This window comes from Cygnus olor, chromosome 22 (genome assembly GCF_009769625.2).
Source record: "Cygnus olor isolate bCygOlo1 chromosome 22, bCygOlo1.pri.v2, whole genome shotgun sequence".
Taxonomy (NCBI): Eukaryota; Metazoa; Chordata; class Aves; order Anseriformes; family Anatidae; genus Cygnus; species Cygnus olor.
In genome coordinates, this window is record NC_049190.1 from 5,048,964 (window position 1) to 5,072,126 (window position 23,163).

General features: G+C 56.4%; 1 protein-coding gene across 11 annotated transcripts in view; it reads left to right on the forward strand.

The window, feature by feature from the left end:
* The window catches only part of OPCML (opioid binding protein/cell adhesion molecule like), a 334,851-nt gene that overhangs the window by 224,843 nt on the left and 86,845 nt on the right, over positions 1–23,163 (forward strand). For 8 of the 11 annotated variants that reach the window (XM_040534084.1, XM_040534081.1, XM_040534083.1 and 5 more), the window contains one exon: positions 6,028–6,112. In XM_040534084.1, coding sequence (XP_040390018.1) covers positions 6,028–6,112 — 85 coding nt within the window. Of the gene's footprint in view, positions 1–5,021; positions 5,827–5,916; positions 6,113–23,163 lie in introns of those variants that run through there. The other 3 variants (XM_040534090.1, XM_040534087.1, XM_040534080.1) reach the window with 3 other exon arrangements.

The following is a 23,163-nucleotide window of genomic DNA, read 5'->3' on the forward strand; positions in this document are numbered from 1 at the left end:
GCGATGGGCTCGGCACGGCTCTGCGTTACCTGGGCATCTCTCAGCCTCTTTGAGGTCTGCTTGAGCAGCGCAGAGTGTTTTCAGGGTTTTTTTTCTTTAATATTCGGTGTAATGGGGAGGCTGCTTTTAACTCTGCAAGGTGGGTGTCGTCAGAGCTGCCTCCTTTTAGAAATTCGGTTGTCAGGTTTTCCCGTGGTTTGAGCATGCCATATGTCTCTGCTTCAGCCAGGGATTTCAGCTGCACACTGAGCATTAAGTGTAAAGCAATCCCATTAAAACCAACAGCCATCGGGGAGAGGTTGAGCCTGGCTTTGCACGTCCTCCTGAGCCCTGACCTGCCTCGCCGTGGCTTTAGCGTGACCCGAGGCTGGGCTTGGCTTCCATAAACCCTTTTTCAGGGGGTTTTATGGAAGCTGGGAGGATTTGTGCTTGTGTGTAGGGCATGGGGATAGTGCCAGAGGGATGGCGAGCTCCGCCGGTCTGTCTGCCCCATGGCTCCACCAAAATACGAGCAAATTTGCTCTGGTGGTGCTGTGGATTTGTCCTTGCTGCTTCCCAGCTTGTCTACAAGCACTTTATGGCACGGTGGGAGTGTGCTATGCCAGCCAGACCCCCCAAAATCTCCTCTGCACCCCTGCAGCCGTGAGGTTCAAGCAGTCGGAGGGGATGACTGAGCAGCTCGGCTCGACTTTGCATTTTCTGCCGAGGCGAGCTCGAGCCCCGCGATCAATTTGAAGAATAGGCTGCATTTTTTTCACAATTACCTCAGCGCTTTTTTGCTAAATTCATGCGATAAAATGCATTAAATGTAACAGCATGGAAAATAAAAGTTCGGTTTGCGGAGAAATCCTGATTTAGTGTGAAGATAAAACAAGATAAAACAACTGGCGAAATTAAGTGGAATAAATAAATCCTGCCCGATAGAGCCGAGGGTGACAGACGGGGAGGGGAGGAGAGGTGGACGCGCTTTGCATGGCGAGCTGCTGGTGTGCGAGCAGCTGGGCAGCGGCCAGGCCAGCTGCTGGATGGCTTTAGGAAGGCTTTCATCCTGGAAGGGCATTTTCCATGGGGAGAAAAGGTTTGGATGGTGCTTTTTGCTGCTCCTTGTGGGGTTCAGAAGGATGCTGTGTGCTCAGGGGTGCTGGTTGCGGTGCTGCTCGCGCCGTGCCGGTTGCGTATCCCCAAACGCACACCAGCCCTCTTGCTCCCGGGCTCGAGGTACCGAGTACTCGTTTTTTGGGGAAGAAACGAGCAAACGGGGAAAGCAAGAAGCAGGGCAGGGTGTGGGGGAAGAGGTGTTGGGATGAGTTGCCAAATCCGCCGGGTAAAAATTAGCAGCTGCAAGTGTGCAAGAGAAAAGGTGGAGAAGGAAGGGGGTAGGGACAGATGGAGAGAAGGAGGGAGAGAAAGAGGGGGTGGGAGAGAAGCGAGGAGGGGACAGTAGTGCAGGGAGATATTAGTTAAAAACCCCGTAGCCCCGAGCCCAGACGCCATCTGCATGTAGCAGGGTACCAGGCTCCAGCTCTCTGTATCTGCCGGGGAGGATCGATGCGCGCCTTGGCCAGCCGCCGTGCCCACGATGTCCCTGAAAAGAAATTCCTCGTGCCCCAGCCGGGCGCTCCGTAAAGCAGCCCCATTTTTAGGAAGCACCGAGCAGCTGTCTGCGAGCAGGGGACTCGAGAGCAGAAAAAATCTTCTCTGGGGGCTCCGGAGGGAGATCTGGAGAACTTCCACTTCCACCAGCGCTAGGGGCGAAGCCCTGCGAGCAAGGATTAGTTCTTTGATTAAACAAGCCCGCGTCCTCCGAGGACTGCTCTCCCCTGCAGCTCTGCTGGCTTTTTCTTTCCTGGGTGAAGCCTTAACCCCTTCCATCGCAACAGGGCTGAATGGCTGAGGGAACCAAGGCTCAGCTTGGAAGAAAAAAGAAAGCTATTTCCCGTGACCTTCACCTGAAGATTTGCAGTTTTCTCTGCCTGATGGGGGCTTTTGGCGAGGACGCGGTGGCTCGCTGTACCCAGTGCTCGCTTGCTGCTGCAGCTGTGTCCATGCTTCCCCTGTCCCAACCTGCTCTCAGGGGCTGTGAGTGCCCGTGTCTTGCTGCAGAGGAGTTAGCAATAAGCTTTGGGGGCTTTTTTGGCTCCTCTGGGTGAAGCAGTGTCCTGAAAGGTGCTTGTGAGCGGGGCGGTGACGCTTGGTGGCCGAGTGCGTAGGGTCCTGGTGCTGTTGGGGTCTCCCCACCTCTCACCGCGTTGGATCTCAAGGAAGCCAGACTCGCTCCGTGCTGCACAAACAGCACCTCCGTGCTTCCCTGAGCTGTGTGCAGCAGGGGGAAATAATCGGAGGCTGGAGACTGAAGTCCAACGTGGCCACGCGTGGGTCCCGGAGCCCGCGGGCTGCTCCGCGGTGCTGTGCAGAGCAGTGCTGCCGAGCGGCTCCGTGGCCCCCGGGCTCCAGTCCCCGACTAATTACTTCTAGGCCTGTACTCTTGACATTTGCAAGCTCCTGATTAGAGCAACGAGGGAGAAATCTCCAAGGGAGATGGAGGCCAAACTGCGCCACTAATAAAAGCTGAGATTGACAATCGGCTGGGAAGCCGGCGACGGGGAGGTGGAGGGACTCGTCCTTGCAGTCTCGGTTTCTTTCTGAGCCTCTGGGATGATGAGAGAAGGTCAGGGCTTGTTAACGTCACCGTGAGGAGCAGGATCTGCCACGGCCATATGCCTGATGCCCCTAGGGCTCATGCCAGCCTCCAAGTCCCTCTCAGCTGCGTGATATTATTAGACATGGACCTGAGCTGAGGCCACCTGCAGAATATCCCGTATGACCTCAGGTCTGCAGACTGTCTAGGTACAAAGCTGGCTCTGCTTCCGTGCCTTCCAGCTCGGTGTTTGGATCTCAAATCTGCAGCCTCCTGCGTTTTGAAGTCTCCCCTTTGCCCTTTTCTCCCGCACGTGCCAGCATGCTCCCGTCTGACACCACACAGGAGGTGACGGTGACCAGTGGGACCCGCAGGTGTTTGTGATGGGATGGGCCAGGAGAGGATGTTGTGCTTGCTGGTGCCACTTTTGGATGATGCTCCCAGTGCAGAGCATCACCACGAAACACCCCAGCTCTTGTGTGGGACACCAGGGTGGGAGCTGCCCTGGGGGGGACGTGGCAAGGCAGGATAAGGACTGATGGGGCCATAAGCTGGTGTGAAGCGGGGACGTGCCTCCCCGGGCATGAACATCATCCCCCGTGCTCCCAGGGAAGGAGGGAGCTCGGCTGCAGCGAAACCTTTCTTCCCTCCTTGCATCTCTGCGCCCAGGTGGCCTCGGGGCTGAGCGTGGTGGAGGCGCGTTGCCTGCAGTCCCTGCAGAGCTGCTCCAGGCTGCTGGGTCCGTACCTGGTTAGGCAGGGATTTGTTCCATCAATATGCACAGCATTGCCTCCCCAGCCCCCTTTTCCCTCCCCAGTGCCCCACAGAAGCTCACCTGTGCCCAGCTGCCTGTCGCAGCCAGCTATCTCTTTACATCTGTTCGTGGAGACGTGTCTCTCTAGCCCCTCAGAGGCTCTTGCTGAGGCAGCGAGGCTTTTTCCCCTTTAAATCTCCCCTTCCCCGAACTGCACCATCTCTGGCAGGCTTCCTGCTGCACGCACTCCGTGTCCGCAGCTTCCTGTCCCCAAGGGGTAAGCACCATTTCGCCCAGCTGAGCTGCTGGCCCCGGCAGCGTCCTCCCCCTGGTGCTCATCCCGCTGCTGGAAGAGGCTCGGCAGCGCCCGGGCTCGGGCTCTGCTGCTGGTGGGGAGCCGCGGCGGGTTCGTGCTGCCTCCTTCCCACTGCAGCCATGGCTCCTCTGTGGGGAACAGACCGGGCAGGACATGGGGTGTCCCTCCTCCACCCCGGTGCTGGGTGCACGGTCAGGGTCAAGCCAACTTTCTGGCGAACGGAGAGCTTTCTGGTGGAAAACTTAGCTCTGCTTTTCAGTGCTTCCTCCTCTCGGCTCCTTGAGTGCCCTATTTATCCAGGCTGCAGCGAGCGTCCCTCTGGTGCCTGCAGCCGTCGCTGGTGCCGGGAGCCGGCGTGCGGCTCTGCAGCACCAGCCTGTGGCTAGGGGTGTATTTAGGGTGTCTGTGTCCCACTGCCGCGTACAAAGGACCTGCAGTGCTGATAGTGAGGCTTGGGAGCACAAAATAACCCTTGCGCATCTCTCCTCCATCGGTTTTAGTAGCCATGCATGGGTCTCTGCACCAGGTTGGGTCCACAAATTAGCTAAAACTCTTCCGCTGGCCCTTACACTCCTCCCGTAGCCTCTGGAAGGGCTTGATCCCCATCCCAAAATTCACCCAGCAGCCGGGGGGGTGCCCTTTGGATTGAGGCACCCAACGAAGCCGTCGTGGTCCAGCCCTCGTTGGGCACGGGGAGCTGCGCAGCACGGTGCGGGGAGGCAGCAGCGTGGCGGTGAGCCCCTTTTGTTGGGCACAGGGATGTGTCCGGGTGGTCACCGGGGTCTCGGTGCCCCCACCTGCTCTTTGAGGGGATAAAGGGAGATTTTGGGCTGCGTCTGACCCAGGAGTTTGTTGACGATGTCCTGGTGCGAGCGGTGAAGCCCTGCAATGTCAGGGCAGGGCAGGGAGCGGGGACGGGGCAGGGGGATGCCCTGGGGCTCCCTCCCCGCCTGCCCCACGCTGCGGGGCACCAGGACACCCGTCCCCTGCCCTGCCCTGCCCGCGGGCGTCCTCCCAGCCCCTCTCTGCCGCACACGCACAGCGAGAAAACAACCCCAGCCCCGCACGCACCGGGGAGGGCGCAGCATCAACAGGTACCTGCAGAGAGAGACCCTCTAGGGCTGGGCAGGGGAGCCCCCGCTGCGTTTTTTTGGGGGGCGGGAGGCAGCGCAGCGGTGGAGCTCCCCCCGTGCTGCAGCGGGGGCCGAAGCGGCTGAAGCGGGGGGCGCGCCGCTCCCCGGGGTGCGGCGGGGGCTGGAGCGGGCGTCCTTCGCCCGCCAAGCGCGCCACCGCCACCGCCGCCCCGGGTGTGCGGGTGTGTGCGGGAGCCAAAGTGGCGGTCAGCGATGGAGCCGCTGCCATGACAACCCCGGGAAGTCAGCCTGCGTGCCGCGCAGGGATGCTCGCGGCCAGCCGCAACAGCGGGGCTGGGATGCTGCCGCTCGCCCGCGCCCCGCTCCTGCGCTGAGCGGGCACCAGGAGGGCGGCCTCTGCCTCCGGGCTCTCCTCCTCCTCCGAGGCTCCGGGACCCGCTCGGAGGAGCCGGGGAGCAGCGCGGTGGGGACGTCGCCTGCAGCTCCGCGGGGAAGTTCCGATCTTGCGTCAGAATCGGCATTTGGGGAGCTTGTGCTTTTTTTTTTTTTTTTAATCCCTGTTTTTTTTTTTCACTGCTTTTTTTTTTTTTTTCTTCTCTGTTTTTTTTCCTTTTCCCTCTCTTATTCAAACAAAAGAGCAGCAGCCAGCCGGCGACCCAACTCCGAGCCCGTTTTGCTCCCCCAGCCTGCTTTTATGGCCGCCCTCCCTTTCCTGCCAGAGACACTTACGTTTCCTCCTCGGGTTATAAACTTTTGATGCCAGATCTCCGCAGCGCGTGCCCGACTGAATCTTAAAGTAGCGTCTCGAGCAGGCACAGATCTGTGACCTTCATCTCTTGCTCTGCACCTTCTCTCCTCCTCTTCCTCCTCCCCCCGGCCCTCCCGTCCTCCTCCCTCACCCAAGGATACTGGGGACTCCCTCCGGATGCCGCTCGGCAGGCTCAGTGCTCGCAGGCTGCCTTTCCAGGGGCTCTCCTGATCTCCGTGGAGCTCCGCATCGCTCGCCTCCGCGCCTGCCCCGGTGGTTTTGCTCCCCCCCGTCCCCACACACACGCACCCCCTCCCTCCTCTCCCCCCTTTTCGCTCCTGGTGGCCTTGTCGGGTGTGTTTTTTTGCCTGGTGGAAAAGTCCCTGCTGCCCAGGATGGGGGTCGGTGGGTGCTTAGCCCTGCCCTGGAGGTGCCTAGTCGTCCTCTGTCTCAGGCTGCTCTTCCTTGTGCCCGCAGGAGTGCCCGTGCGCAGCGGAGATGCCACCTTCCCCAAAGCTATGGACAACGTGACTGTGCGGCAAGGGGAGAGTGCCACGCTCAGGTAGGAGCCGCTGCCTTGCTGCCTTGGGGGGGGAGGCAGGGTGCTGGGGCGGGCACGGAGAGGTCTCGTCTGTGCCTTACGGGGGTGGCCGTGCGCCGAGCGGGGCTGCCGGAGAGTCCTGGGACCCGCTGGCGACTTCGCATCCCGGGGGCTCGTCGTGGCGGGGGACCCCCCGGCTCCAGGAAGGGGGGAACCGGCGGCAGCGCGGGGCTGGCAGCCTCCTGCCGGTGCTGGCGGGGGGCTGCGGGTGCCAGACGCGGCGCTGACAAAGGGACCGGGGTGGCAGACGGTGACTTAGCGCCGCTGCCGCGCCTCAAGTTGTCTCGGTGCGTGCGGCGGGCGGGGAGCGAGGGGGGGGTCCGCGCCGTGCCGCCGCATCGCCAGCGGGTCCTCGGGGCTGCCGTGCCTCGGAGGTGTCAGCGCTTCGCCCCGATCCCTTTATAGTCTCCGCACGAACCTGTTAATATCAAATCAATCTTTTACTCCAGGGGTGCATCTTATGAATTCTGATGGATGCTTTACCTTGCGCGCTTTGCTGTAGGAGAGACGCAGGCAGCTTGCCCGCAGACGGGCCGCTTCTAGGCTGCAGAGCGCAGCAGATATCCCTTCTCATTTCCTGAGCGAGTTACAGGTGTGCCCCCTGCATTACCCGTGTAGGAGATCAGCTCTCAGTAGCCATCGCAGCGCTGAGGCCGGAGGAGCAGCCCAGGGCTGCGGGAGGCGCTCAGCTCGTGTCGGGGCTTGGGGTCGCGCCGTGCTTCAGCCCTGGCACCCTCGGGAGGGCCTGAGCCGGTTTGGGTGGCTGGGAGAGCACCCGGGGATGTGGGGAAGGAGCACGGGGATGCTGGGCAGGGAGAGGAGTGAGTCCGGAGGAGTCAGCCCGCTGCTTTCCCTGCAGCGGCGAGCAGCGTGCCCCAGCCCCGGCAGCGCGAGGCTGGCTGCTCCCTCCCTCCAACCCGGAGTGTCGGGGCTGCAGCGGGGAGCAGCGGCTCTTCCCCACGCCAGGCACGGGGATGGCACAAGCGAGCCGAGTGTGTCACGCTGTCCCTTAGCACCTGAGCCGTCCCGGGGCTGCGAAGCTGGCGCTGGTTCGAGCAGAGGCTGCTCTGCTCGCCGGAGGCACGGGGGTCCGGTGGGCTCTCCGTGGCTGACGTGGTTTTGTAGAGGTGAAACGTTTGGTGCACGGTGTGATGGTGGGAAACAGCCTCTGGCGCGAGGTTCTGTGGTGCCCACACCCAGTTGTTTGGTTGTTTGTCTGCCTGGATGGCAGGGATATTTGGGTACGGTGAGTGGCGCTGCTCCCCACTGGCCCCTCTGTGCAGCAAAGCCCCGGGGGACGCTGCAGGAGGCCCCGCAGGCACTGTGGGCACGGAGGGATGCTAGATTTCTGGCCAGAGCTAGAGATAAGCCCCCCGACGTCCCCAAACAGGGCTGTGGCTGTGCAGCACCTGGGGACGTTGCCCATGCCAGGCTCCCCGCTGTGTGCCTGCGGCTGGGGCCATGCAGGGACCCCGCTGCCATCACCCCATGGAACGGGGGCTGTGATGGAGCACAGGGTGCGTTTCTTCATGCTCTCAATAACTGAATTGCAACGATGATTAACCCGAGCTGGACTGAGCGAGGCAGCCTAAAGAAGAGAGGACAACCCCCAGAGGGATGCCTTCGGCCTTGGTGCTCCTTCCCTTGCTGTCTGAATTCCTTTTGCCGGTGATGTTTGGGGTTTGGGGCTCCCAGAGGTGATGCTCGTGGAAGGCAGAGCAGAAGCAGTGCCTGGGGCTGAGCGGTGCTGGGGGCTGAGCCCCCACCCCAGGGACCCCACAGCTTTTGGGCTCGGTGCCGGCCAAGGCTGCCACCAGCAGAGGGCTGACTTGGATTTCCTTTTTTTATTTTTATTTTTTTAAGCTTCTGGCCTCTTTTCTGCGCTGTTTGTGAGAGGGGATGTTTGTGAAGCAGCCAGCCCCGGAGTGGGGAGGGTTCAGCCTTCCTGTTGGAAACTCAGCAGCCCCCAGTGGGACTCTGAGAGCTGGTGCTTAGAGGAACCCCTGTCCCCAAAACCCTTTCTCTCTGCCCCTTTCCCTTCGCAGCATCCCCTCCTGCCCCTGCTCCCTGGTGCATCTTCCCCACGCTCTCACCTCCTCCCTTTTCCTCCCCAAGTTCAGCTTTCCCTGCCGCAGTCACTCCCAAGCTCCTGGCCTCCAGCTCCCTTTCCCCCTCAGCCCCCCATCTCTTCTTGCCCTGCTGCTCCCAAGGATTCCCCTCTTCCCCGCACCCCTATTCCCCTGCTGCTGCCCCTCTGCAGCCTCTGGGCCACCATCCCTCTTGTCTTGGGGCTCGGAGTTGGGAAAGTGTTGCAGACACCAACCCAAGCGGAGCATTACAAGGATGTGGCAGGGGGATTTGGGGGCAGCAAGCAGGGCGGTGGTGTGCCGGAGTGCCGTGAGCAGGCTGCAGGGCAGCCTCTGGGAGAGCTGCAGCAGAGCTTTGCTGGGCAGGGAGGTCACTGCGTGGTCCTCGGAGTGGTTTTGGGTCACCAGGAGGTGGTGGCTGATGGTGGACGTCCGGCGTGGTTTGCTCCTGGCACACAGCGCGGTCTCCGTGCAGCCAGGGAAGGAGCAGACGTGGTGTCCCCTGCTGTCCTGCCTCCAGCACGGCTGCTCGGGGCTGGGACCAAAGAGAGCCGAGACCCCCAAATCCATCAAGACCCCCAAATCCTTCTCCTTGCACCTGCAGAGTTAGCCCCTGTCCCAACTCTTCCAGAGCCCTCCAGAGCTGCCGTCAGGTCGCGAGGTGGGCTGAGCCTCCGAGCCTTGCTGGCTTCACCAGCGCTGGTGGAAGCTCTTTGCTTTCCAAAATCGGGTCCTTACACCTACGTTGGGCTGCAAAAGGAGACGTGGGGAAGAGCAGGACCACGCACTAGCGGTGGGGAAACCTGGAGGCTTTTCAGGCTGGTTGTGGTTTTCCTGTATTGGATTTTGGGTGCGTCCCTCTCCATCTCTCCACCCTTTTTCCTAGGGAGGCTCAGCATAATCCTTGCAGAAATGAAGGCTCCATCTGCAGGCAACTTCTAGGTCATCTTAGATGCGCAGCGAACGATTCCCTGGCTTTAAGCAGAGACTGTTGATAATTCACTACTTTTTATTGTAAGAACAAACAATTCCCATAATAGTCATGCACCTTTCCTCTCCAGGGAACTCCAGGCAGTTTGCAAATTCTCTGCGTACTATTAAAACTAAAATCAAGCTTCCTGCTCTCTGACTCTGAGATACAAAACCTGCTGGGAAGCGGGGCAGGTGCTTGGAGGGCAGCAGTACCCCATGCTGCGCGCCAGCTGGGGACACGAAGTGGAACGGCGAGCACACCAGTAACCCAAAGGCAGGGAGGTGGAGGAAGGTCCTGGTTTAATTTCCCAGCTGGGGCTTGATGTGGAAACAAGGATTAAGTTTTTTTTTGTTTTTTTTTTTTTTTCTTTTTGGAGGAGTGCTGCTGAGTGTCTGCTTGGTACGGTGCTGCTTGGATGCGTGCCCCGTGAGCCAGGGGGCATGGACATCTGTCCCCTAGGGTGGTATGGGGGTGTCACGGGCAGGTCCCCAGCATGTGCAGCAGTCCCGATGGACTGAGACCAGCTAGAAACCTTGCCTTGCCTTTTATCCTGTCTGGGAGCATCTTCTCCATCACGGGGTTTGAGCCTGAGTGCAGAAGCGATCCAGGCAGCGACCGAACCGCAGGCGGTGCCGCTGCGGTGGCAAATATTCAAGTGGTGTAAAAGCGGGGATGTATAGTAAACCAGGTCGTATCGCTGTGCCGCCAGCAAATCGACCTTTTATAACAAGCATCAGTACAGTTCATAAAGACGTAAAACAACAGCTGCTCAGAATTTCAAGGCTTTATGGTTTTATCTGTATTTAAGAAATATTGGCACTTTTTTTTTTAAGACAAAGGCAGCGTGTATGGGCGCCTGGAGGGAGAAAATGAGGCAGGGTGCCTGGGTTTTCTCCTCGGCTGTCATCGCAGGGATGCCAGGACTTGAGGAGGCTCCTTGGCTGCTCCCTGCCTCAGTTTCCCCATCTGTAAAATGGAGCTGAGAGCAGCTGTTTCTCAGAGGTGATTAGAGGAAACGACTGTTCAGAGGTGGTGATGAGATTATATGAGAAACATTAGGCATCTTTACCTTCTCCCTAAGCAAAATAATAGGGATGCTTTTTCCCTATGTTTAAAGGCAGGTTTTCAAGTGAAATCCCCTCTCCACCTTCCCACTCACTGCTGGCAAGCTCAGGGCCTCTCTCCCGTTGTTTGTCCATGAAGGGGACCAAAAGAACAGGGTAGCTTCGCTAATTCGCTTTGAGGACTCCGTGACTCACTGTGTTTTGTCAATTAGCGAGCATGAGAACAATTCCAATTAAAAATAAAAAGCCCGAATAAAACATCATGAGATGCTGGTCTTCCATTTATTTTTGCAATTATAGTTTTAATTATTTCTGACAATGCTTTTTTTTTTGAGTAATAATCTACCGCAGTCTATCTCTCAGCACACGACGAGGCCTCAGGAAAATACAGCCAGCAGGAGCAGGCAGCAGGACCACGGGCTCTGGGCATAGGCCTGGGAAGTCAGGAAATCAGATTTTTTGGCCCGTTTTCCCTATTGTTGTCATACATGGGCTTGGTCCTCAGTTTCCCTACCTGTTAATGGGGGTTGTGAACTCGCTGCTGCTAAATCCTCGCTGGGAAGTGGGAAGAGGCTGCCGCGTTTTGTGTGCAAATGCGAGAAGCGTGGGGATTAGCGAGGAGCAGATTACCGAGGACTTGCTCCATCGCTGCCCCCTTCCTCCCCCTCCTCCCCCAAAAAGTTTTCTGAAGCAGCTAAATATATACCTGCCGTCTCCAAGGTAGAGCTCGCGGCATGTCGGAGCTGTAATTGGCGACTCCGTGAAATTACAGCCACGGATTCTGGCATTTGGATCCTCCTGGCTGGCATAATAATTTCTCCCTAGGTAGCTGGTATTTAACTTGTCTTAGCTGCTCCCGATAGTTATAATTACAGTGCCCGCTAATTTCCCTGAGCCGCTGCAGCCGCTGAAGGGTGCCGGGGGCTCCCTCCACGCCAGCCCCGTGCAAAGATGCTGGTGCCCAAATGCAGATGCCAGCAGCGTTGGGGCTGGGTGGAGGATCTGTCCCCGTCTTGGTGGCAATGCCACCGGTTCCCGCGGTCCATACGGAGAGCTAGAGCCCTGCTGAATGCAGACCGTCGCCAGGAAAACACGTTTCGCAGAACGCAGCATCCTGCAACGAGAGGAGGAGTTGTCACTTGCCGTCACCTCTCGAAGGGCCAGGCCACGAGTGCCGCTGCCTAGCGAGGAGCCAACCTCCGTGCTAAGCTGCTGAGCTCCGCTAGCCAGAAATAGTCACAAGCAGCAATATTCAGCTCCGGGGGATGAGACTGAACTGTTAGTAATCCTTTCACTATAGCGTACACGAGAGCTTTTTGCAAGCATAATAAACTCCCCTGGCTTGCGAGCGGTAATAGCTGTCCTTCCCTGGGTAAGGCACGTTGCTCGCCGAGCGCCGCGCTTTGTTTCTGGGAAGGGATTAGGTGTTAACGCTGCAAAACGAAACCGGGGCACAGCGGCTGTCGCTCACCTCCCCGCTTGCCGAAGAGTTTCTCTGTTCCCTTGACTGCTCTCGCAGTGTGCCGCCGCGGCGCAGATCCTTCCATTCCTCAGCCCTACACCACGGATGCTTTGTACAACAGCTGGACATATTGTTTTAAGTGATAATCTTTAGATACCGCAGCCAAGCAGACAGTTCATAAGGAATATCTGATTCGGTGACTATCACTTCTCCTTCCGTCCTTGCAAGCAGCCTTTGAGGGTTAGGATGTCCTGTTTTTTCTGCTTTTTTTTAATAATGAGAAAAATAGTTCCCCCACAGCTCCTGCCGGCAATTTTAGCCTGTAATGGGTTGTTTACCGCTGGTTTGGCTGGACGGTAGGTCCTGTCTTCCTTCCCAGAACCCTTCAAGGTCAGATCTTCAGTGCAAAAGACTCACAGATTGCATTTCTGTTTTCCTGTGAATATTGCCCAAGATTTGCTTAAAACGAATTGTTTCCATGACTATACTAGCGGATGGCCCTGTTCCTCAGGACACAAATGGGTCTCAGAGTCTGCTGAGGGAGGAGGAGGATGAAAACCCCAGCTGTTGTGGAGTAGGATCAGGTGAGGCAATGGTGAGTTATGCAGAAAGGTAACGAATACCCCAGGAAGGTATTTGGGGCTGTCTCCAGAGCTGAGAAACCCAAGGAGCTTTTTCTTCTCTTGGTGTACCAAGACTCGTGTGTGCTGTCACCTACTGGCTCCAGGAGAAGAGAGGGATGGGAGGCCAGGAGGGTAAAAGTGCAAGAAGAGGGAGAAAAGTTAGGAGGAGAAAAAGAAAATGGTAGGTGCAAGAAGGGAATGAGTAAAGGGGAGGGGGGAAGGAAAAACAGAGTGAACGGAAGCAAAAATCATGACCGGTGACTCCTGCTGGGGAGCTCATGGAGTTCGGTGCTGAGGGATGAGTTCCTAAATCAGAGGCCACGGGGAGAGCGCGGGTGCAGGTCCGTGAGATGAGCAGGCTTTGGTTTAAGGCAGCCCCCTGGTACCCTCATCCCAGCAGGGCAGGGCTTCCTCACCTCCTATTTATTTATATTTTCCCCTCTGTGTGTGCATACGTGTGTGTCTATGTACGTATATATATATATATATATATATATATAAAATCTAACAAATTTCTAACCCATATAAATCCAATTACCCATGTTTTGCCTGCAGGGAGCGAGGGGAGATTAATGCTTGGTATTTTGGCAGGAATGTAAAAAGAAATAGGTGGTAATAACAATGAAGGCTCGTAAAAAGGAGCCGATGGCCGTGTCTGCGCCCGGGCACCCGGCCGTGATTCTGGTGGGCACCGTCACCCGCGGAGGGGCGGGGGGAACGGGAGCTTCCTGGGTACCCAAGCACTCGCCTGATGAGAGGTGGTGATGTTAATGTGACCAGAATGGAAGCTGGTGAAAAAGAAGTGCTGGATGCTCCCAGGGCCCCTTCTCGTAGCGCATCCCGCTCTCTGCTGCTGGGTGAGAGATGCCGGCTCCGTGGGAGCGTGGTGCTTTTATCCCCGTTTTGCAGAGAGGCAGGCAAGTCCCGAGGAGGAGGAGGAGGCTTTTTGGGAAGGAGAGATGGAGCTAAGCTCCCTGCAGCTCTCGGGAAGGGGACGTTAGTCTGGTTGGAGGATAAGCAGTCACTGCAAAACCATGCCCGTCGCTTTGCAGCGCTGCTTGGCTTTGTCCCACGTGCCATCTCGGTGCAGGATTTGTGCCGTGGTGAGCGCAGGCACCCTTGTAGGTGCTCGGGAGGATTTGGGGAGCAAAGGAAGGTTGTGTTCAAGTGGTTTAGCACAAAACAAGAGGGCAACGGACCTGAATGAATGATGGGTGCTCCCGAGGGACGTGTTGAAGGCTTGTAGCCGTGCCGAGCAGAGCCTGGTGCTGCAGTGGGGACCTCGCCACCCTTCCCACGGGCACCTCTCCTCCCTGGGCTCTGACACGTGGGAGCCGCTCGTCACCCTGCACTGATACCCTCCATTCTGTCACCCGGGCTGGCTCTCCTCTCGGGCAGGGCGCTGCTCTTTGCGTCCCCGGCACCCCGCGCTGCTCCCTCCCCTGTCACCCGCGGTCACGTATTAATCACGGCTCAGATATTGCGTCCCCACAGCCCTGCCTTGCCTCCCCAGCTGGCTTTGCATCAGGCTCCTTGCTCTCCGTTTATTACCACCACCAGTTTTATAACCCACTTTATCAGATGACTTTTTTTTTTTTTTTTTTTAAAGAGCACAACCCGTGAGCAACTCATCATTTCAGAAGGAGGGAGAGAGCCGTGAGCAGGGAAGAAAGCCTCCGTGCTTACACCTTAAATGAAGAGGCTGCTTTACAGCGTTGTTGCATTTAATTCAATCAGGGCGGTTATAGCCGAGATTTAAGGTCCTTTGTGCGATCACAGGAGCTGCTCTGATGCAGCAGCAGGTAGAGGAAGAGGCTGAGCCCATTTCCAAGGAGACTTGAAGTAACTGCTGGAAGCAGCCAGGCCTGGGGCTTGCTGCAGCAGCGGCTCCGTTCGGGAGCTGTTAGCATTCACGTCACATCTGATCTCTCCCTCCGTCACCCTCCCTGCTCTTGCTCCTTATTCCAATATATCCCTATAAGTGGAATTGATTAGTTTGGTTCTTTTTTTTTTGTTGTTATAACTAAGGGGAGGGCTGGTTTTAATTAATGGTCTTAACTGTATGATAATTGCGCCGGCTGGTCCCATCGCTGTCTGAGTCACCCTCTCCTCCCTTGTTCCCGCGAGGAGACCGTTTGGACTTAATTAAAGTTAGGGACCCAGGGCTGGCGGGAGCAGCGGGAGGCTCGCAGGGCTTTTGATGAAATGATTGCTCTGGGGGAAGCGTCGAGCTGCTTCCTGGAGCCATAGATCACGACGCTGAGACACCGTGACGACTGTCTGGTTTGACCACCTGCATAAAACAGGCCATTGCCTTTCAGCCAACGTGTCCCACGTCGTGCCCGTACGCTCCTGGAGGGGACAGCACCTTCGCTTTTGGAAGGTGCCGGGCCATGGGCTGAAGACATCCAATGCTGACAGCATCACTGGCCCTTGTAGGCACACTGTGATGCGTCCCTATCACGTTTCCACCCTGTTTTGAGAAGGCACCCATGGGTCTTTCTCATCTCTAATTTCAACATTTGTGCCTGCAGACAGCGCTGCCACCGCAGCTCAAATGCAGCCCAGCAAGAGCTTAACAAGCTCCGAGAGCTGTCCGGAAAGTTATCCTGACACCAAGTGACAGACTCGCAATTGATATCCTCCGGAGACTTTAAACTCACTTCCACGAGGTTTCCAAAGCTGGTTTTGTCTCATACCTGCAGAGTCCTTTATCTGCTGCGACGCCTCCCCTGCCTTGCCTCATTGCTCCTGACGTCCCTTTTGTTGCCTGCTGCGGCGCAGGGACGCGCCTCTGAACATGGCAAAACTCTTCGGGGGGGCTCCTCTGGCTCTCTGCTCCCCTAGGAGCAGGTCTGCTCTGCTCTCTTCTCTTTCTGGGTTCCCCATATACCTGGGCTGGGTGCTGCTCCCCCTGGCTCTGCAGGGAAGGGCTCTTGGTGTCCTGCATGACTCGCACAGGGGGCTTGGAGACCTCGTAAATCTCTTGGCATCACTTTTTGTTTCATATGGGGTTCCTATTCACTGTAAGGACCCTTGCTCTTCCTCCCAGGCAATAGGGAATGCCACCTGCTGTGGGGTGGCTTTATGTCACGCTTTGGTGACAGCTTGAGGCCAGGTCCGTGACACTGACTTCCACCTGAATCCTTTTATTTATCGGATTAGCCTTGCCGTCCCCCTGCCTACGCCACCCTGCTCCTAGCCCACGGTCCCAAGCCAGGAGCCATCGATGGTGGCCAGCACCCCAGGGCCCTGGCTGCGGATCCCCTCGGGGACGAGCTCCGGCAGCGCCCCGTGCTCCGTCTCGCTTTTGGAAACCCGGGCTTCGTCCTGCTGGTGCTGAGCTTGCGGCGGCTTTTCAAGACTGATGCCGCACTTAGCAGGGTGCTGCCAAACCCACTGAGTCCAGCAGGTTATTTCCCTTCAGAAGCCATTTATCTTTTCCATTTCAGACGCAAGCTTCAGTCTCTCATCTTTTTTTTTTTTTTTCCTCCCACACTGAAGGGGCTCCCAGCCCTCCCAAGTAACCCCCAGGGTCAGCACCTGCCAAAGGGCACGGGGACATTGTTGGGGAGCGGGTGCCAGGCACCCTGCCCTACAGGTGATGGGGTGGCAGGGCTTGGAGGGCTCCTGCAATGCTGCCTGACGTTTATTGATTCCTTTCTGTTTATTATCGAGAGGGAGATGGCTCCAGACTTCAGCCCGTGTGTGTTTTTCCCAATGAGGTTTTTATGGGGAGGCTGCCCTCCCCGTGGGATGCCAGCAGCTCCCGGGCTGGGTTTGGAAGCGTTATTTTGGCAGGGAATTGGCAATTGGTCTGCATTTCCCAGGAGAGGCATGGAAGGAGAGAGAAGCCGAGATGCAAAACTTTGGATGGAAAGGTTGAGAGCACCTTGAGCTCTGCCACTGCCTCTCACTGTGCCCTTGGGCACCTCACCTACCCTGGGGCTTTGATTTCCTCGCTTAAACAGCAGGGGCTCCCAAATTCCTGATCTTTGTTTGTGTACTCCATAGCAGAGGACTGAGATCTTTAGCAGGGGGTTGTACGTAGCCAAGCACTTTGGAAAATCTCCCCCAAAAGTTATCCTCAAGAGCAAGGCTCTTTGTCATTACACACCAACTTAATAACACAAGGGAAAGTGTGGTGGTTATTAAAGTTTAACAACTGTGTATATCTATTACCTAGCTGTTAAATCTTTATATGCCTTAAATAATCAATTGATATTTAATTAGCATATAGCACTATTGCTGCCTTCCTAAATCTATAATGATAAACCAAGTTACAAGTTATTGGACATTAATTACTAGCTGATGATTAGAAACAGCAAGGCATTTACCAGCCTCATCCCGGCTATAATACGGCGTGTCCGCCGCACGCTGCCGAGCTAAACTGCGCTCACTGTCTCTTAATAATCAATGGGTGTTTAACATGCAATATTTGTCTAATTAGCACTAAATTAAATCCTCATTGACAACACTTCAGGGTAAGAGATCTGCATCAAATATGATGGATTAGACACGGAAGGCCTGTTACTGGGAGCAGGAGATGCGCGTGTCATTTGCTCGGCTTGTCACGGCTGGCACGTGCCTCCGTGTGAGTGTCAGCCTGCTCCTGGGGGGACGGGGGAGTGAGCGATGCTGAGATGTTGGAGTGACAGTCCTGGAGACCCCAGGTCCCTCTGCGCTCCGGTGATAGGTACCAGCAGCTCTTCCCGGCCCCCTCCCTGCTGCTCATCCCGCTTCACTCGAGGACGAGCTCTGGGGTGAGACCAGGGTGGTCTCCTGCCGTGCTTTGTGCTCAGAAAGTGCTTAAATCACCCTGAGCTCCTAGCAGGCTGAAGTGACGGCTGCTGGCTCCTGTCCACATCCTGCCTCTGCCCCGAGTGTCCCTGTGGGATCTTGAGGGAGTCGTTCAGTCGCCTTGTGCCAGGAGATTTTCCAATGAAGGATGCCAGTCCCTCTTGTCCCCCTCTATTTTGCATCCCGCACGCTTGCACGCTCACTTTTGGGGTGTCTCTGTGGTCAGTGGCCTCGTCTGGGTGATGAGGGGAGGGGAGATGCTTGCGGTGTCAGCCTGACTTCATGTCCGTGCTGCTGGGCAGGGGGTGGGAGCAGCCCCGACACTCAGCAAAGCCCCGTGGGGGTGGACGAGCCCCCCTGGGGGCAGTCGGTGCGGGGAAGCGCCTCGCTGCACTTCGTCGGCACGCGTGGAAGTTGTTCTGCGAGAGCAGCGGGATGGATTGCATGGCCTCCGGCTCTTTCTGCGAATCAGCCTGTCCTTCACACTCAGCGTGGATGTAATTAACTGTGCTGATGGGATGTTATGCCAACAGCAAAGCAGAAAACACCAGAAAATGACTCAGAAGCAATGCCGGGGCCGTTTGGCGTGCTGCATGGCACTTCTCCTGCTGCGTGGCGTATGCACGGGCACGGCTGCAGCATCCCCCTGCTTCTGAAGGAGGGCAGGGGCAGTGCTCCAGGGGGGAGCAATAAAACACAGGCTGGGTTTTGGGGAGGTGCCCTGCAGGGTCTGACGTTGCTGAGCTTCAGCGGAGCTCTTTGGTCAGCATCCAGGTGAGATGGATGGTCCCTGAGAGCTGCTCCTCTCCCTGGCTGCACGGGGGTGTTGGATGCAAAACTTCCAGCTCCGTCCTTTCCATCCCAAGAGCAGATCCCTGTTTCTAACTTGCTTTTCTTTCTCTGCCCCCAAAATCCCAGCTTCTGCAAAGTGCAGAGCCTTGCCAGGTGGGACTGATGTCTCCGGCACCCTGCGGGAGCTGGGATGAGAAAGTAGGGAAAAAAAAATTAAAATGACTTCCAATTAGCAATTGAAATTGTTCTTAAAGAATTTGCCTATTCTGCAAGGAATGTTTAGTAATTGATAGCAATTTCTAGCAATTAAATACAAATTAATTCATGCTACTGAGTAGCAGCTTATTTATGGCTCTGTATTTATGGGCACTCCCTCTCCTTAAAAATATCATCGTTGCTTTTGATAAGTAATTAGAGTTTACTGAATAATTTCCCAACGTAGGTATGAATTTTAAGTAATTTTTACTACCAAGCAAGTGTTTCATTGTACTGCTGAGTGAGGGATTATCGTTATTTATACCAGGGGAACGCCTAGAGGCTGGGACAGGCTCTGTGTGGATGTATGGCAAGGAGACAGTCCTCGCCCAGAATAGCTGCCAGAGGTTTTCATGTCGCTGGTCTCCGTAGCAGGCTCCCGAGGGTGCTTTCCAATAAACAGAGGCTGGTGTTCTCCTTTTGCTTCTCCCAGCACCTCTGCAGCATGGGCTGCAAGCAGTGGCTTTGTTTCCAACCCTGCTCCCCTTTCCCCCTGCTGGGATGAGTGCTGCTGCTGGGGAATGGTCATTTCTTGGGGTGGGGGTCACGGTTAACCTCATGTGAAGTGTGAGATGGTGAACAGAAGTCATAGCTTTTGATCAATTTACTAATCTTTTGGATTTGAGGTGCCTTCTATTCGTCTTGTACTTTTTTTAAAGACTTTCAGGTGATGTCAGATCATGGCTGCAGGCTTTTAAAGGTACCCCTGCAGTTCTGCACATCCACGTCAGCTTTGCAGCAGGTCAGACCCTTGTGCATCGTGGTTCCAGGACGTGCAGGTTTGGGGGCAGAGCAGTGACTGGTTTGGTGTGCGGGTGGGAGCTGGCAGTGTGGCACCGGGCTTGGAGAGAGCTCTGACCAAAAGAGTATATTTTAGGAAGTCTGTGCATCCTTCAGGCTGTGCTGGCTCCTCCTGCCCTCCTGGGGAATGCTCGGGGGCAGGACCCACACAAGGACAGCGTGCAAAGGAGAAGAGCTCCAGGAGAGGCGTTGGCATTATTAATACACGTGCTCTCCCCTACGCAGCAGCCCAGGAAAGTCTCAATGTGTGCTGCTCCACGGTTCACCAAACGTGGCAGTTATCTTAAAAATGCTGCAAACCAGAGGAGCTGGCCAGACCGAGGGGGCATGGAAATAAAAGCACACACGGGGAGCATCCTGGGGAGAGGAGAGCCGGCGTCTTCTGCTTGCTGTGATGTGGTGTTTGGGAGCTGGCAGCAGTGTTTGGCCTTGCGGGGTCACTTGTGGGATGCTCAGAAGTGCGGGCTGCGTGCCCAAAATGTGTTGTAGGGGTCCTGGCGTGGGACTCGCTGCCTTCACCAGCTGTGAGGGTGAGCGTGGGGACCTCAGAGAAATGGATATCCCATGGCATGTAGGAGGGCAGCAGCCATAGGGGAAGAGCGTTGGGATTTACGGCATGTATGTTATAGCTTGGGGGTTATTTGGGAGCTTTGGGGCTGCTTGGGCCCTTCGGCATCTCTGAGGTGCTGGGACCCGTGGCTACTCCTGTCCCCTTTGTCACGGGGTCGGTCCCTGCGTGCCGCTGCGCTGCTTGCTCTGGCTCATTTCTGGCTTCATTACCGAGCTTGATTAAATGGTACTTGTACAGGCAAGGGTTGGGAAAATACACAAAGGGACTTTTTAGTCATCTGAGGCACTCAGATACTGTGGAGACAGATGCTGAAGGGATAGAGGGAGACGGAGTTTGACATTGCGGCTGCAGCAATGAGATGCGACCCGCTAGGGCAGCGGCCTCCCGGGCTCCAGCAGCCTCTGAGGAAGGGAGGAGGTTGGGACAGAGCCTCAGGACCTGGAAAAGGCTCCTTGTGGAGAGGAAGGGGGGCGAACTGGACGGCTGTCCTGTCCTTGAGAGGAGCTGGGGACAGCTTGCTCTGAGACGTGGCTTTGGAAGGCTATAGGGTGGGGAGAAACTGAGGGTGGGGAGGTTTTGACCTCAGCATCTCGCTTCTGTATCTTACTCTATGGAGCCTGTGTGTGACTGTGCGCGTGTAGCCAGCGATACTGCTCATGCTATCAGTGCACAGAGACGGATTTAGCCTTTATCTCGCAGGCTGTGCAGCTGCTGTGCCATCTCCGCACGTACCCAGCGCGTGGGGTGATGCTAAGGAAGGGGACTGCTCTTGTCACCTCTCCACAAATCCTCAAGGAGGGCACGGTCTCCTGGTGTGTCGGCTCAATCTTATCTCTGGTTGCTCTTGTGAGGCTTTGGGGGCTGGAAAGGCTGCAGAAATGATGGCAGCTTTTGTTGAAAGGGAGCTGTCTGGGCTGGGACAGGCGCAGGAGTGACTTTTAAGGGTGAGGAGCGACTTCAAACCAGCATGCCTGTGGTCCTGGACTCTCCTGGCCTGGCAGCCTTTAGTGAGATTTCAGTCCAATTACTTCGTGCTGTCCTTCCCCTGCCGGAGGAGCACGGAGCTTCCCTCCCTGCCCATCCGCCCACCTTGTAGCGTGCTTCTCTTAAACCTTTTCCTTTTACACCTTCCCTGCTGCTGCCAGGGTCTGGGGCACGGCGACGGCTTTCATCTCCTTTCTTGTGATGGTTCAGAGCTGGTGGCTTTTGGCCTCTGCTCTACAGGTTCGTTAGGAGCTGTTTGTGGCGTGGAGGGGAGATGCTGCGGACCCTTCGGGTTAATCGGCCGCCTGGCTACAAGGGATGAGAGCCAGCGGCCTCCAGGAGCTGCGTGACAGCCCCGCTCTTGCCCCGCGATCTGAGGACGCTGGCGCTTGGTGCCAGGCCGTGGAGATCTTAGGAGATGGGCGAGACTTTCAAGTGCAGTCACTGATGGCCCCGCTCTCCCTTCCGGCAACTCGGAGACGCTCGCTTGTGTGATTAACTCCACATCCAAAAAGTCACTGCCTCTGCAGAGCTTCAGGACTCAGCCGGCGCTTCTGACTGCCTGAATGCCCTGCAAGCCTCCAGACAAGGGTCAGCGAGGCTGCCGCTGTCAGAGGAGCTCAAAGGCTCCAGGTTTGAAAGCGAGAGCACTCCTCGGCTCTTTGATAGCGGAGCCAAGTGCCTGCAGACTGCGAGGGGCGTCAACGGGGAGTTTGGGCAGCCCGGCGGCCGCACTCGAGCTCCTTCTGCGCGGAGCGTGGCCGGGCAGCGCCGCGGCGCGATGCCAGCAGATGTCAAAGTCACGGCGTGGCGAGCGGGAGGTCTCCAGGGATGGCCGGAGAGGCTCAAAGGCTGTGTCCCCGGTGTAGGGACGAGGAGCTGGCCTCGCCGAGGTGGAGAGGAGGGAGCCGAGCTGCCCCAGTCCCTGCTGGCAGAGTCACGGTTAAGCCCCGCGGCAGGATTGCTCACCGGTGATTCATCGGCGCTGTGCTGCTGGCTGGGGCGGTTCTCCCGGTCCTCCTTCGCCATCTGCAGCAATAACAGCGGGGACAGGGGAGGGGGAATCAGCGCTGCTGCCTCTGTGTCATCCCCAAGGAGTTTTTGGTGGCCCTGAAGTGCCACCGCGTGGGCAGCCACCTCGGCCAGAGCTGGGGATGAGACGAGGGATGGTGCAGAGCAGACGCCAGAGGCAGGGATGGTGGTGCCGGTAGTACGTGTGTGGGGGAGCTGCTCTCTGCTAGCCCTGATTTTATGGTTCTCCAGCGTCTCGTTAACCACGTGAACCAAGGGATGGTCCCCGTGTTGGGCAGGGGACACTTCAGGGAGCAGGTGGATGTGCAGACGGGGGTACCGAGGTTCCTGCCCATGGCTGCAATGGGATTTTGCCCTGGTCCTTTTGGCACTTTAGAGGAGAAGGCTTGAACCATCTCAGAAGCAGCACCTGAGCTGGCTGACCCTGCAAGTAGATTCATTAGGTCAAAGCCTTCTCTTCACTACTGTCTTCCTGACAGCAGCCCGTCCCTCCGCCAAATAAAAATTCCATGCACGGAGCCGGTTAAAAACATCAATTAGCTCTAAAACAATTATTATTTTTTGAAATGCCATTTTATATATGCAATAACACAACACAATAATCCTGGGTTATTTAACAGAGCATTTACCATGAAAACAGTCATTACTCTTTAAACGCCGCTGACTGTACAAGCCTCTTAACATTAAACGGCAAGTGAGGCAGAAGTCTTGCCGTCAAAATGCCACGTTCCCCAGAATACATTAGAGGCACTGCCGCCAGGATGCTCCCTGCGTGGCTGAGAGCCTTTTCCCAGGTGATTTTCTGTCGCTGTGGACCTGCTTGGGCACGTGTTGGGGATGGGGTGTCGGTCTTTTTGGTCTTTTGGCTTCTCTTGGGATGCTGCAGGGGACTAATGCTATAGGGATCTGCAAACCAAATCTCCTACAGCCTCCTCCTTACACTCCAGGGCTTCACTTTCCAACAGGGGTGTCCTCAAGTGATGCTCGTATGGGTCAGGCCAGCTCTCCTACAGCCCCGCATCCTCCCTCGAGCCCTCTCCCCGGCACCGTCCACGTCTCGAGGGGCAGTCGCTGTGTTCTTTATTGAGCCTAAACCCCGCAGATTTAGCTAACTTAATATTGTCTATGGGGCCTATCGCGCTGCACAGATAAAGTCGGTTTTGCTGCTAAGTCAATAATGGATTTCATGGAAAATTCTGCTTTTCCCCCCGTTTTGTGGTTCAGGGGAATTGTGCTGGATGTATAGTATTTACTTACTTATTAGCCCTCTTCCAGATACCTGTCACAAGCCCGGGGGAGCAGACGGAAATACCAGTCTCAGGCTACCCAAAGCCTTTGGTTTAAGCAAAATAGTTGTGTTTAAAGATTAATTTAAGATGCTTTAAAAATTGAACAAGGCCATACATTTTTAATATTGATTGATATTATTATAAAAGATTCAGCTGCAACTCTTCTCACCAGGACCTCTCTTGGCGCGCAGACAGCGCGTTTGTCTGCGAGGGACATGGCTTAGTTATTTTTAATCTCCGAGCCTCGCTCCTGTGAAATTTATGGGAAGCGTCGCCTCG